We start from the raw sequence: 12608 nt of genomic DNA, 5'->3' as shown, positions 1-12608 counted from the left end.
GCAAATAGCATTTGCAAAATACTTCACGACCCTTCCATCACAGTATGACTTACACCATAAGCCTGATGATTATACACGCACATTGCAGAAGGAAGTGAAAAAGAGCAGATCACGTGCAAGTGCAAGTGGGAGCAAATCAAGTTCAACTACAAGCAAGAAAAAATCAGACGTTCCTCAGCTTGGACAACAGGCCAAACAGTCGATCCCACCCCTTAAGGTGTTAACCAAGAATGTTCCCCCTCCGGTGCAGGGGCAAGCTTTTGAAATAGCAAAGAAGTGGGCGGCTGAATGGGGTGTCTCGGTTGAAGATGTTCTGGCTTCCCAAGATGACAGGTTACCCAAGGCTGTGGTAGCCCCTAAGCCACAGTTTGTCATGGGAGAGCTTTTGGTCAGCAAAGATGATCTCCCAACAAATATGCGTTACTTGCATACATGGTACTTAAGTGAATCAAAGAATGGGAGAACGATGATCGTGGTGAGTGTCCCACGGGAGTACTATGGCCGCCCCGAAGAAATCCATATCGACTTTGATGAACTCTTCCAGATGTACAATGACGACGCCCTCGACAAATCGCTTATGAGTTGTTATTGTCTGTAAGTTTTTCAATTGGTTGTCTACATATAACTTGTTTAGTTATTTCAATTCATTGTCTATATATAACTTGTACTCTATTATGCAGAATGAAGATTCTGGATTGTAAAAGTAAGAGCATCCTAAATATTGGGTTTATTGACCCAGATAAAATACATATAGTGACGCTAACTGATAAACCCAAGGAGACGGAGGAAAACCTTCTAAGGTTTCTAACAGATCAAAATTTCTGTGACCACATACTGTTTCCATACAACTTCAGGTGAGGGTCTTTACTCTGTTGTGTCCATTCACTTATAAGGGTAATTGATAAGTTACTGACACACACACACACACACACACACACACACACACACACACACACACACACACACACACACATATATATATATATATATATATATATATATATATATACATGTGCAGCTTCCATTGGATTCTGTTGGACATTCAAATTGATAAGGGAAGAGTTGATGCCTTCGACCCATTATCGAGACCCTTGGAACAGTTCCAAAGCCTGCAGGACATGCTCCAAGGGTAATTTCAATCATTCTTGCGCTCTATCGGTCTCTTTCGATGATTTTCTGATATATCAATTAATGAAAAACTTAGCAAATCATTATCCTTGTCGGGCAGGGTTTGGAAGCGGTTCAAGTGCGTGACTCCCGGTAACTTTCCTGAGAAGCTGACCTTTAGAGCGGCTCAGGTAAGTAGTAGTATGATATACTTCTATTTTCAATACATTTATGATGCTAGATTATTATTTTGATTATATATATTCTATTCTCGTAAAGTGCGACCAGCAGCCACGGGGAACGCATCTATGCGGATACTATGTTTGCGAGACCATTCACACGTTTACCTCTGAGCACAAGGATCACAGATTCGACGTAAGCAATGAACATTCACACCTCTATTTTTACCCATCATTCTTTGTTATCATGATTGATATTCATATTCATCTCCTCTTCTTATATAGTACACGGCCATGAGGACGAAGGTCCTACCAGAGCAACGCGCGATTGCTGTTGCAGAGGAGCTTGCGACCTTTCTGAGGACGGAAGCTATAGATGACAAATGACGATTTAGTGTAGCTAGGGGCCATTAGTGTTGTTCGTCCATGTAATCGAATAGACGGGCTCTAGTCCCGATAATTCAGATCTCCATATAATTGTATATATATGCTCGCTTGTAAGATAAGTTAATCTCATATATATATGCATAATTATTTCTATTTAAATTATATGAAAACTAATTCCCGAACACCAAACGAGGCATCACGTTAATCTCCCGAACACCTAAACCCTAAAACCCTAAAACCCAAAAATAATTTCATTCAAAAAAAACCCAAAAATAAGCAAAATCTGAAACTCTTTAGTCCCGGTCCGTGTAACGAACCGGGACTAAAGGTCCTGCCCCTGGGACGCTACGAGGCGCCCACGTGGAGCACATTTAGTACCGGCTTGTAACAGGGCCGGGGCTAAAGGTTAGGCCTTTAGTTCTGCCCCTTTAGTCCCGGTTGGTGAACCGGGACTAAAGCCCCTTACGGGCCGGGGCTAAAGGCCCCGTCCCCACTAGTGTTAGTCTCAAGTCATTAAAAAACATACATGCCCCACGTCTCTTATTGGTTGATTTCTTTATTCATGTCAAAAAACAAGAAACGAGGTGAAAATTAATGCATCGTGCCTAAGTATTTTGGGATTATTTGGTTTTTGTAAGATGACTTATTCACCGAGACGGGGGGAGTACTGCTACTACCTCCGCCACAGTTTAGAAGGCACAGTTAAATTTCCGTGCATTTCCACAATAGACTAGGTTTAAGGCGCATTGCATTTACTCCTAGCATCTAATTAGTATTCTGTTGAACTACTTCTATATGCATCTGTAGTGTGAATGCTATTTTTTAACTCATTTCACAACCAATCAACAACCACCTAGGTTCTAGAGAATTTCCATGCACGCCTTCTAAACCGTGACGGAGGAAGTAGTAACTTTCTTTGCAAGAGCTGAGACATCCCAAGCACGACCCCGTGAATAATTTCACTTAGAACATAACCAACCAATACCAGCTGGTTATATTTTGTAAAAACCAATATTCCTTCATAATAGCCATTTGGCAAAAACTCATTCATCCGACCAACAATCAGCCAATCTCTATGTTGTTATGAGGACGTCCACTAGATAAGTGAAAGAACACAATACAAGCGAAAGTTTAGAACATTACTACTCCCGAGTATCTCGGATACAAGATCAGCATTGCTATTCGAGCAACACTTGAAAGGGACACACTTGGCCGATACTAGCTAACAGGAGAAAATAGTGTGCTACTAGTGACGACAACATGCCTTTCCTCCAAACCTAGCTCAATAGGGAGACAAAAAGAGACAATTATCGACACTAGGTATTCATTCCTAGTCATTATTGCATGGAGTAGGAGTAAAAAGGGAAGACGCAGGTACTAGTAGTATTTATACAACTTCAAGATCCCCGCAAAAAGGGAAGACGCAGGAACTAGTATTTCTCACTTTCTCAGTCCACTGTTCCTCATTGGTGTACATTCCAGTCAAAAAAAAATTAACGTTGGGAAATGCCATCTGTTAGGCAGCCTCCATTTTTACAGGGTAAAATCAACTCAGAGATACGGTCAAAACTTACAAATACAACAGTTACGTCGACAAATACAACAATTGGTGCATCTTGAACTAGTAGACAAATACAACAATTGGTGCATCTTGAACTAGCACCCAAGTTAAGCATGGATCGATCAAGCGACATAGCCATCCCGGTTTTTCTCCATGGCGTCCACGAGGTTGGACCATTTCGTGCGGAGGGTGATGAGCACCATCACGCTGGTCTGGCATGCCAGCCCGGTGATTAGACCCAACCATAAACCCTGCAAAAAGAGATGCAAGACGATATTAATTAGTATTAGCTTTCCAGAATTGATTTGAGCTTCATGCTTGTTTGCCGAATTGCCCGATGGCAACTTGGCAAGGCACGGGCCTTCTCTCACTTACGTGGGTGTACAAGTTGAGCTTGAAGGCCAGGAAGATGGCCACGGGCATGCCGGCCAAGTAGAACGCCACCAGGTTCGTCATGGCCGCCAGGTGCTGCCATCCACAGCCCCTTGCCACCCCTGCCAGATGCCAATTTATTCATCAACTTTTGCAGAGTTGTTCAGCACAAGCAGGGCATTCCAATCTATATTTGAGAAGGTGCATGCAAGCGATTCCTGTGACAATAGATTGGTTTAGGTATCTAATAGATCTTTCTCACCTGACAGCACGCCCTGCGCGGAGTCAAGCACGATGGAGATTGTCAGGAGTGGGGTGATGGCCGCGAATTTTGCGGCCATCACCGCGCTCCCCGTGAAGAGGCTCGCCCAGAGGCCGTGGCCAACGATCAGCAGCAGGATGAATGAGAGGGCGAGGAGCACTGACAGCTTCATCGTCACCATGACCGCGCCCTTTGCGCTGTCCACGTTACCGGCCCCGATCTCATTCGACACCCGGGTGCTGCAAAAAAGGTGCACCATATATAATTACGTGAAACAAGAAACGGTGTAGACAACACCGACACAACTATGCATCCTCGATGTCGTTGAAACATTTTGTGCGTGCAGAGACTCGATGTAATTGGTATCTTCGTGGTATTAATATATTTTCTTTTGTAAGACATAATGCATGAAATGGAGGAAGTACGTACCTCACAGCGGCACTGAACCCGTAGGTGATCATGTAAGAAATGGCCTGCGTGCTTGCGCTGCATTTGTAAACAAGAATTAGAATGCGTGTTTCACAAAATGATGAACGAACAGTAATAACCGTTTATGATGTTTGGTCCGTGTAGACCCCGTACCATATGGCGATCAGCGATGTGCTCTCAGTGGAACCCGGTAGCAGGCCGGCGATCAGCACCAGGAGCTCAATCGCCCAGTACTCCAAGCTGAATGAATGAATGAATCCAACACAAATGTCAGTGAACGGATGTTGGTGTTGTTGACAAGTTTATATAACTATATGGATCTCCTTACCAGACCATGATGGCGGAGGGCATGGCGAGCTTGATCGTCGGCAAAACGTAGCTGAAGGCCTCGGCGGAGAAGCCCTTCCACGTCCCGTCGAACTCCTTCGACGCCATGACGTACGCGAGCAGCATCAGGCACGAGACCCAGAAGGTGGCGGAGATGGCCAGTGAGGCGCCGGTGAGGCCTAAGCCGAGCACATTCACCAGCAGGTAGTTCAGGCAGATGTGGAGCAGGAACGGCACCATGGAGCAGACGACGAGCGGCACGACAATGCACTGCGTCTGCACGTATCGCAGCAGGCACTGCAGGAAGGAGTAGGCGAACAGGCCGGGGATCTGGTAACGGATGAACTCCGCGGCGGCGCGGGACACCTCGGGTTCCTGATGCAGGCACACGAGAAGCGGCTCCGTGAACAGCCATAGGACGGAGATGAGCACGGACACCACCGCCGACATGATGAGTGAGGACTGCAGGTACAAGCCCAGCAGGCGATACATTCGGGCGCCGTAGGCCTGTCCGCATAGCGTCTCCAGGGCGCCGCTCATGCCGGTCTGTAAGGTTCATAATTTTCCATGATCCGCCAGTAAGTAAGCATGATGTATATATGATTAAACATGAAATCGAAACAAAATGGTTATTAACATGTAAATAAGAGAAACTGTGAGAAAGTCTCGAGGGCAGGGAGAAGGTGTTGAGCCATCAAGCCGTCGACCATTGTAGATCCTCAACCACTGGCGGCGGCTACCGTATCAACTTTTGCTTGCACATGCATCTATGATCTATATATATGCACAATGCTTCTACCGGAACATCGACGGTTGTATGAATCGATTGACACAGAGGATGAGGGGTTTAATTTTTTTTGAAAAAAAACCTTGATAATATGCATACACATTTTTTTCTCTACATTCCTTGTGTTTTGGTTTTAGTAAAGGTATTTATGTGGTGTTTGTTTGCGAATTATGTGGACGTACGACCTCCCGTGGACTTGGTTGGCTGTTTGGTGTCAGGTAAGGTTGCAGGTGTGCATATTTTGCGATATTAGTGGATAAGGCAAATAGGGTTCAGAAAGCATATTCCTCCGATCCAAAATAAATGTCGCAGCTTTGAAATAAGACCAGTTTAACTTCAGTTCAAAATTAATGCGATTAATTTGTGTGCACTATTTTTATGATATGACAAAGAAAATAAAGATCATGGCAATTTTCTATTAAGATGAAAATTTATTATCTGAGTCATGGATTTTTTCTAATGGCATGGCGTTTTTATTTGTTTCAATCATGGCAATTTTGTTTGTGATTGTAATGCGATGAAAACGAAAAATAGAGCATGTCCATTCTATTATTAAGAGCCCCAAAATTATAGGTAAATGGAATGACAATTTTAGTTTTTTTCGATGATGGCATTTTTCTTTCTGTTTTTACACATTTTCAATTTTTCATCATTATCATCAAAAATCATATTTTTACTCCCATTTAGACCATGGCAACTTTATTAATTATAATGCGAGCAGTTTTTTTAAGAACAAGGTATCATTTATTATCTAGATCATGTAAATTTCTTTTTAGTGGAATGGAAATTTTGTTTATATTCGAACATGGCAATTTTCTATGTGTGATTTTTTATGTTCTGAAAAATAAAACATGAGCATGGAAATTTACTTATATTAATGCCATGGCAAATTATATTAACTAGATGATGGTAATTTTTTCTAATGGCATGGCAATTCCAATATTTTTTTATCATGGCAATATTTGACATGTGGTTTTTATGTTATGATAGTGAAAATATAGAGCATGGCAATTTATGATTAAGAATTTGGCAATTATATTTTTCTAAAATGGCAACAATTTTCTTGCAATTTTTTGTTTTTATAGCATTTCAATTTTTCATCATCATCATCGAAAACTATTTTTTTGTCATGCCAACTTAATTTTTGTTTGTCACGTAAATTTTACACCAAGTTAATTTGTACACACGATTTGCCATGATTTGGTCTAGACCATCATGCCAAGCAGCTATGATCTTTTTCTTGCATGTAGCTATACATATAAATTTGATGTTCATCCATTTGTCTTTTATCCCTACTTTTAAATGCCACAGGTAACTTTTTCCCCCTTTGTTTTGGGAACGTTTTCTTACCTGTTAGGCTGCCTTTTTTATCTACCGTGGAAGGAAGTGACGTGGACGTTTACGGGAACTATTCGGTCGCTTCAGTCTGTCCCACAGCTGATGTTTCCAACAGCTATTGGCATCAATTTTTTCCCAGGGTCGTGATCGTGCATATAGATTCTTACAAGTGTTTACATCTAGAATGATAAACAAAGTGTGTGTGTGTGGGGGTGGGTTGGGGGGGGGGGGGGCATAGGGCAACTCGGCCTATAGCCGTAGGCCTAGTGCAAGATCCCTTGTAATTCCTTTATACAAAGTACAAACTTTAAGAATTTGTGGTTCAAGCTAGCTCCGCCCAAAGAGTAACTCGCTGCTAGCTTCGCCATTGGTCAAACGTACATCATTACATTCATCATAAGATATAGTTTCATATTTTATATATTTGGAATTGTACATGTATAGTTTTCTCTTTATAAATTTGGTTAAAATTTGGAAAACTTGACTTTAAAAAAATCTATACCCACGATATTATGGGACAAATGGAGTAGTTTACAGAGGGAGTATTTTTTTGCAACTCATGGTCGTTATCGTGTGTGCCACGTATACATGGGTATGGGCAGCCCGGCTCGGCCGGCCCGACCCAACCCGTCATGAAAAATCCCTGGCCGGGCCGGGCCTATTGTTCCCATCGGGCCGGGTTCGGGCTGGAAAGTTGAGCCCGATGGTCAGTACGGGTCGGGCTCGGGCCTATGAAAAAATAAAATTACGTCGTGGTCAGGCCAGGCCTGTCGGGTCTAGTCGGACTTTTTCTGGTTCGGGCCAGGCTTGGGTCCAAAATTTAGGCCCGACGGCCGGGCTTGGGTTTTTAGCACCGGGGTATTTTTGGCCCGGTCCGAAGCCCGGCCCAACCCGAGTAATGTCGAGGTATAGTGCCACACTATGGCAGCAAACACTTTTATTATTTTGTTTCATTTTTAAAAGTAGGTTTTCGCCCCGTTTTGTAAACAAAGCAACACTCGAACAAACGCACATGGCGGAATGATACAAGAGAAGGGGAACCAACCACGCCCTGCACTACCAGCGGAGACCCGACGACCACCATAACACCACCGCGAACCACCAGCATGTTATCCCTGCATCCGCACCAACGAACGCCAGCTCCGCAAACAGAGATGTAGATTCCTGGCCGCCAGCACAAGCCGCCACCGCGGGGCTCCATGGATCCCGACGGGCTGGATCTAGGCAGCGCCCGTACCGTTCGCTGCTAACCCAGGCAAGGGCCATCGCTGCGACAAGCCCTCCATGACTGGGAGGAAGAACAGAAGACCCGCCGCCTCCGAGCTCCGCCTTGCGTTGTCGTGCCCTAGCCCAGTGCCGCGACACCACCCGGGATCGTTAACCCATGCTATGTTCCCACACAACAGTAGGAGAGAGGGCCCCGCCAGCGCCTGCCCCTACCAGGGTTTACCCAGTGGCACGGATCGACGACGGCGAGGGGAGGCGATGGAGACAGGGGGACTCTGCTCCAACGGCTAGGGTTTCCCCCTCAGTTGCTAGCAGGAGCAACACGTTGGTAAGGGCATGGATATCCATTATTTATTGTGTTTTTGATGGTAAATCATACTACTTCTGGGATTGAGCAGTATTGAATCATCGGACTTCTCAGCCGTTAATTATTTGGGTACTTTCATCATTTTAGTTTTGTATTGAGTTAAATGCACTGGAGGTCGTGTAAGTTTCATCGGGGTGTTACTTTAGTCCTAAATCTTCCAAAATTCATCTTCAGATCCTAATTCTTTAGTAAGTGGTTCAGCCGAGATCCTTTTTTCACGAGCGCTCGCTGACCTGCCCACTTGGCACATTGACCCATGCCATGTCGACCATGGGCCCCAACCGTTTGACGAGAAAAATAGATTGGAGGTCCTAAAAGTTTGTGGGCAGTGTCACTTTAGTCCTACTTCTATCAAAATGCATGCTTAGGTCCTAATTCTATAGTAGGTGGTTCACCCGAGGTAATTTTTTGAACGACCGTTCGTTGACTTGCTTGGTTGCGCGTTGATCCACCCCACGACAACTTAGGGTCACTAGGAGATGCGGAACATTGCAAAAAGCCCTAATTTTTTCGCAGTTGTCGTCCCATAGCTATGTGATTTTCTCTACTCTGTCATAATCACCAGCTATAGGCATTGATTTAGTTCAATTTCCATTGTTTCATTAAGTTTCTCAAACCGATTGCTTCGATTTGAGTTTAGGCGGTAGGAGCTTGTGGAGGAGGCATCACCGCCAACGATGCTGCAACACTCCTCTTCGTCACCCGCTTCCCTGCCGAGGAGTTGCTGCCCAAGCATGGCGACGATGTCGGCACGGAAGAGGGAGGGAGGGAGGGAGAGAGAGAGAGAGAGAGAGAAAGAGATTCAGTAGGGGCTGGGGAATGTCAAGAGGGGGGTGGTTTACAAGGGGCTTTTTAAAAAAAAATGAGCAACCGCAGCGACCTCAAGTGTATTTATCTGGCCTGACGGTTGGTCCCTTGATCAACGTGGGTCAACACGACACGCGGGCCGGTCAACGAGGGTATGTTGAGAAAAGAATCTCAAGTGAACCACTTCCTAAAAATTTAGGATCTAAAGATGCATTTAAAAGAATTAGGACTAAAGTGACGCTGGACGAAATGTTTAGGACCTACATTGCATTCAACTTTTTCGTAATTTGTAGTTACCATCGCTATGACCGTCCTCTTCGATCGGTCGTCGTGGTTGCCATTGCCAGTCATCGACGGCTCCTGCCCAAAAGCATCTGTGGCTCTAATGGCGTTGAGGAAGGAGCTGCCGGCCGTGGTTCCTGTCCAGGGGCCACGCGAGTGCCATGGCTGCTTTGACGTCTTCCGGCGAGATTCGAGCGGCGTTGTGTGCCGCGTCTGAATTAAACAGTCCTATATATACTTCGCCGATTTATGGTGGCTGACAACGTATGTGCTGCATTTGATATGAATTTGCTGGGATCTCAAAACGATACGCTGAATTTGACAAATAAAGTATCCCCTACCACAGTTTCAACTCTGAAAAAACGAAATCAGGAGTTCCAGGAAACTTCCTCTTATAACCCTTGTCCGTATCTCTAGATAGTCAACGAAACAAACAGCCTTGCGTATGCAAAAGAGATAAAGAATGTGCCATGAGGGAGCTCAAAGCAGCTACCTCTCGATGCAGGAAAAGTATGCTGATATATTATAACATGTATGCTACCGTATTTGACTATATTTGTAGTGGTCCTTAGGTCGTCTACAGATCTGAAGGTGATTTTTATTATGTATGATGTTCTTTGTACTGCTATTAGACCGGAAACTTTCTTGGAAAAGTTATATTATACTTTAAGGTTTTACTAAAACACATCTAGATGTAAGATGAGTATTGCACATGTAAGTCCTATATCATTGATTTTACCTGAAGATTCATATGGGTATTTTATTTTCCTTTATTTTCCTTTTTTATGCTTGATTTAGTTATTCAAGATAGATATGCAATAACTATTCACATTTAGATGTGACCTAGATACACCTTATACTTTAAGCGTTTAAATTCATAAAACTTGGAATTTCTAGATAGCTATTCACGCATATGTATTTCTTGTGGGACCACGAGCAAACAATTACTCGGAGGTAAGCAATCGAATTTACTATCCGCTAATCAAATTTATGCTTGCATGTTGTTCTCTAGCTTCACTAGTAAGTGTGCAACGAGAGTTTTTTTTTTCTCTTTTTCTTTTGTGCGAGAACGTGAGTTCTTTTTTTCTTACTAAAAGGAGCCTGAAATCCCTGTTTGCTGCATTATTTTGGTGCACACATATATTTTTATTCAGTTATGCAAGCCAATTATGTCATGTTCATTAGCGAGTGAAATAGAGGACAGTAGCCACTACGGCATAATTAGTTTTATTGGATATGAATTTAATACCTACGACTAAGTCGACTTCTTTTTTTTGAAGCAGGGGAGGGGAGGACAAGGGAGGCTAGCGCCGATGCTGATCTCGTCGAGGGGTCGGAGGGCGAATCGCCCTTCCGCTGAATGTGGATCAGTCGGATATTGTTGCAACGAGTGATACATCTACATTCGTCGGAAACAGGAAACAGGAAACTGGACACAGATATAAAGGCCGGTGGAAAATAGCATACGCGCGACCGGAATTAAAGAGTGTGCGGTAGCGGTACGTACGACGAAGGCGTAGCCGGTGACGGTGGCCCAGGAGTTGCCGAGCGTGGCGCCGGCGAGGTGGACGTTGCCGAGGTGGCCGGAGAACATGACGGACACCAGCGGGATGGCGTAGTAGGACATGTTGGTGAGGACCATCGGCACCGCGAACTGTAGCTGCACCCAGGCCTCCTCCGTATCGATCAGGCGGCGCAGCCACGCCGGCGAGCGCCGCTTCGCCTCGCCGGGGAGCTCACATGCTCCAAGCAGCGGGGCCGAAGACATGTCTGCTCAGTTTCGTGGTTCCTGGTGCTGCTCGCCGTGAAGATGGATGGATTTGGTGGGCATAAGACGAGTGTGATGCGGCGGTAATAGAATACATAGGTTTGACTTCGCGTTTTTCCAGGTGTGTCCCCATCGTGCGTGGAACGCCAGGTTTTTTTTTTATTTCTTTTTTTAACACAGTACACACGTAATCATTCATATACACGTGTATACACTCATTTCTATAAACGTACATAGACACATCCTATTCATATGAACATCTTCAAGAGACCGAGCCGATATATTATCTTGAGACTTATAAAATCACTGTAAACGCCTCGTCGTCGACGAAAATGTATCCTCCTACTGGACCATTACTAGCAAGAGCAAGAGATCATTTTGCCGACATCTTAGAAACAATTTGTTCTATTCGTTTTTATTTCACCACACCTTTTCAATCGGACCGGTTTCGTTTTTTCTATTTTTGAAAGAATTCTAAAAATGTCATGAATTTGAAAACATGTCCATGAATTGTGAAATGTTTTTGATATCTTTAGAAGTTCAAAATGTAAAAAAAGAATCTTGATTTTATAAAAGTCCATGAATTTTCAAATTTGATTTTAAAAAAGGCCACCCTCGCAAGTATTAGCGCATAATCGTGGGATGCGAAGAGATTGCGTAGTAGGACATGTTGCTGAGGATACCATGTACCAGAGTTTCAGCAACACTAACTCATTGGTAGATATGAGACATTCAATCATCGTCATTCTTCTTTGCTAAATATAATCAAAATATCATTCAGTGTTCTCAAGATAAAATGATGAATTCTTAGTGGCATACCATGGTACAAACCGGAGACCCAAAAGATGATTGTCACTACATACATATGTCCGCACTATTTCATGCATGATACCAAGTTTGACAATAATGCGTATGTGCAACCCTCATGACCATTTATAGGCCCCAACACTCTAGCATCAAAAGATGATGGTACCATGGCTGCAACACGTGAGGCTATTGCTATCAGTTTTGTACCATTCATGAGAAAAAAAAAACTTCTTTTGCAGCAAAGGAAACGTGAAACCTTTTTTATTGTAATATTTACCAATCTAAGATATTCATACATTGTATTCATGCTCATATTTGACAATAAGTTGTTCGAAACTAAGTGTTAGCAATTCAACACGCAATTTCCGTTCAAAGGCACTACATACATATCAGCATACAACGCGTCACGTAATCTCAGACACCACAGTCACAGAAAAGAACTCGCGATTGATTTTGGAGAAAGCTGATTCTAGGAAGAGTTTTCTAAAATCTGATTCTAAAAAATCAAAAGCTAGAAAAACTGGACCTAACCCCCGTTTCTGCCGGCGTCCCCGTGCCGAGTGGTGGATGTGGACATGTGGGTAAATCCACCCAATATGGA

General features: G+C 43.7%; 1 protein-coding gene across 1 annotated transcript; it reads right to left on the bottom strand.

Moving 5' to 3' along the window:
- Nucleotides 1–3085: 3085 nt before the first annotated feature.
- Nucleotides 3086–11268, bottom strand: LOC123404228 (protein DETOXIFICATION 19-like). Its single transcript, XM_045098145.1, has 7 exons — nt 10940–11268; nt 4626–5170; nt 4451–4537; nt 4298–4354; nt 3869–4107; nt 3610–3728; nt 3086–3485 (listed from the first exon to the last, which is right to left on the bottom strand). Exons 1-7 carry the CDS (start codon nt 11198–11200, stop codon nt 3357–3359), a joined length of 1437 nt encoding a protein of 478 aa, XP_044954080.1. The 5' UTR covers nt 11201–11268; the 3' UTR covers nt 3086–3356.
- Between the last annotated feature and the right edge of the window lie 1340 nt (nt 11269–12608).

This window comes from Hordeum vulgare, chromosome 1H (genome assembly GCF_904849725.1).
Source record: "Hordeum vulgare subsp. vulgare chromosome 1H, MorexV3_pseudomolecules_assembly, whole genome shotgun sequence".
In the NCBI taxonomy this organism is placed as follows: Eukaryota; Viridiplantae; Streptophyta; class Magnoliopsida; order Poales; family Poaceae; genus Hordeum; species Hordeum vulgare.
The sequence above is the reverse complement of the archived record's forward strand: the minus strand, read 5'-3'. Positions and strand labels throughout refer to the sequence as shown.

Bases quoted from the DNA above. Each gene is read 5' to 3' on its own strand.
- LOC123404228 (XM_045098145.1), bottom strand. From the start codon at position 11,200: ATGTCTTCGGCCCCGCTGCTTGGAGCATGTGAGCTCCCCGGCGAGGCG. The intron at 4,108-4,297 runs GTACGTACTTCC...CCTTTTTTGCAG, and splicing joins GGGTTCAGTGCCGCTGTGAG to CACCCGGGTGTCGAATGAGA. The intron at 3,486-3,609 runs GTAAGTGAGAGA...CTCTTTTTGCAG, and splicing joins AGCTCAACTTGTACACCCAC to GGTTTATGGTTGGGTCTAAT.